This window comes from Nanorana parkeri, unplaced genomic scaffold, assembly GCF_000935625.1.
Source record: "Nanorana parkeri isolate BGI_ZX_2015 unplaced genomic scaffold, ASM93562v1 scaffold954, whole genome shotgun sequence".
Lineage (NCBI taxonomy): Eukaryota > Metazoa > Chordata > Amphibia > Anura > Dicroglossidae > Nanorana > Nanorana parkeri.
Window position 1 is genome coordinate 452389 of NW_017307222.1, and position 1370 is coordinate 453758.

A 1370-nucleotide genomic window follows, 5' to 3' on the forward strand; every position below is an offset into this window, starting at 1 on the left:
GGGGGGGGGGAAGAAGCTGCCAAGTTTGATATTTCCCGGATTGTAATATCGTCTGGTAATATTTCTTCTGTGTGTTGTCTTTTTTTTTTTCATCCAGGAGGAGGCCCTGTAGCTTTCTCTCCAGGGAACCTCAGCACCAGCAGTAGTGCCAGCAGCACTTTGGGCAGCCCAGACAACGAGGAGTACATTCTGTCCTTCGAGACCATCGACAAGATGAGACGGGTCAGCTCCTACTCATCGCTCAACTCGCTGATAGGTAAGACTCCGTCATATGGGTCAGTTTGGGTCACCAGGGGGCGGTAATTCCACAAACAGGAACATTAACGCTGAACTCCAGGCAAGCAGCTAAATACCCGCCGAATGATTTGTATTTTTGCCCATCCAGTCCTGTGATTAACTCAGCTCTGGCACACAGCACAGCCCTGTCTTGCAGTGCAGGAGACCTGATTTTTCTCTGCTGCAGTTGAGTAACACTTACAGGTCTTGTCCCTCCCCCAGCCTCTGATTGGACATTAAAAGAAGCAGCAACAGTCTTATGAGCTCATCTCTCTATCACCCTGCTCTCTCTTTCTAGCAGCTTGCTCCTTGTTAGCATGTGAGCACCCCAGCACAAACTGATTGTCCCCCTGTGCTGCTTCTCCCTCTCCCAGACTAAGCTTGGCTGCACAGGGACTGCAAGAAGCTGATGGCAAGCCCAAAGCCAGATACGTACAATTACATTTATAAATAGAGCTTCAGCCAATGGAGTTCCCATTGTGTGTATTGGGCAGCAGAAGTGGATGCATGGGAGCCCTGGGTCAGGTTGCAGTAAAGTAGCACTGCTGGTTCTAGGTTGGGCTTCTGGGTAATAAAGGATACATAGGTGTGTCCAGCATCTCCTGTACCATGGCAGCAGTCTCCTGTAACATGGCAGCAGCTCCTAGCAGTCTCCTGTAACCTGGCAGCAGTCTCCTGTAACATGGCAGCAGCTCCTAGCAGTCTCCTGTAACATGGCAGCAGATCCTAGCAGTCTCCTGTAACATGGCAGCAGCTCCTAGCAGTCTCCTGTAACATGGCAGCAGATCCTAGCAGTCTCCTGTAACATGGCAGCAGTCTCCTGTAACATGGCAGCAGGCTCTAGCCCTCTCCTCTAGCATGCTGAACATCACACAGTTTTATATTGCACAGCAGCCTTGTAGAACGTGGCAGTCTTTAGCCGCATGGCATCAGTAAATTTGGGTGGAGATGGGTGATAGACACACTGCGGTGGTTTAGGTCGCACTTATCACTAGCGGGTTGTATCCCCAACATGTCTCTTTGTCCGGATACATCCTCAGAATTGTCTATCCAGGCCATGGTTGGGATTCAGCGCCGCACTCCCACGCCGTTAC

The 1370-nt window shown here is 50.7% G+C and overlaps 1 protein-coding gene across 1 annotated transcript in view; it reads left to right on the forward strand.

Annotated features, from left to right (window-relative positions):
• The window catches only part of RPTOR (regulatory associated protein of MTOR complex 1), a 158894-nt gene that overhangs the window by 129654 nt on the left and 27870 nt on the right, over positions 1 to 1370 (forward strand). Inside the window, exon 19 of the mRNA XM_018566513.1 lies at positions 98 to 256. Within this exon, the coding sequence (XP_018422015.1) occupies positions 98 to 256 (159 nt within the window). The remainder of the gene's footprint in view (positions 1 to 97; positions 257 to 1370) is intronic.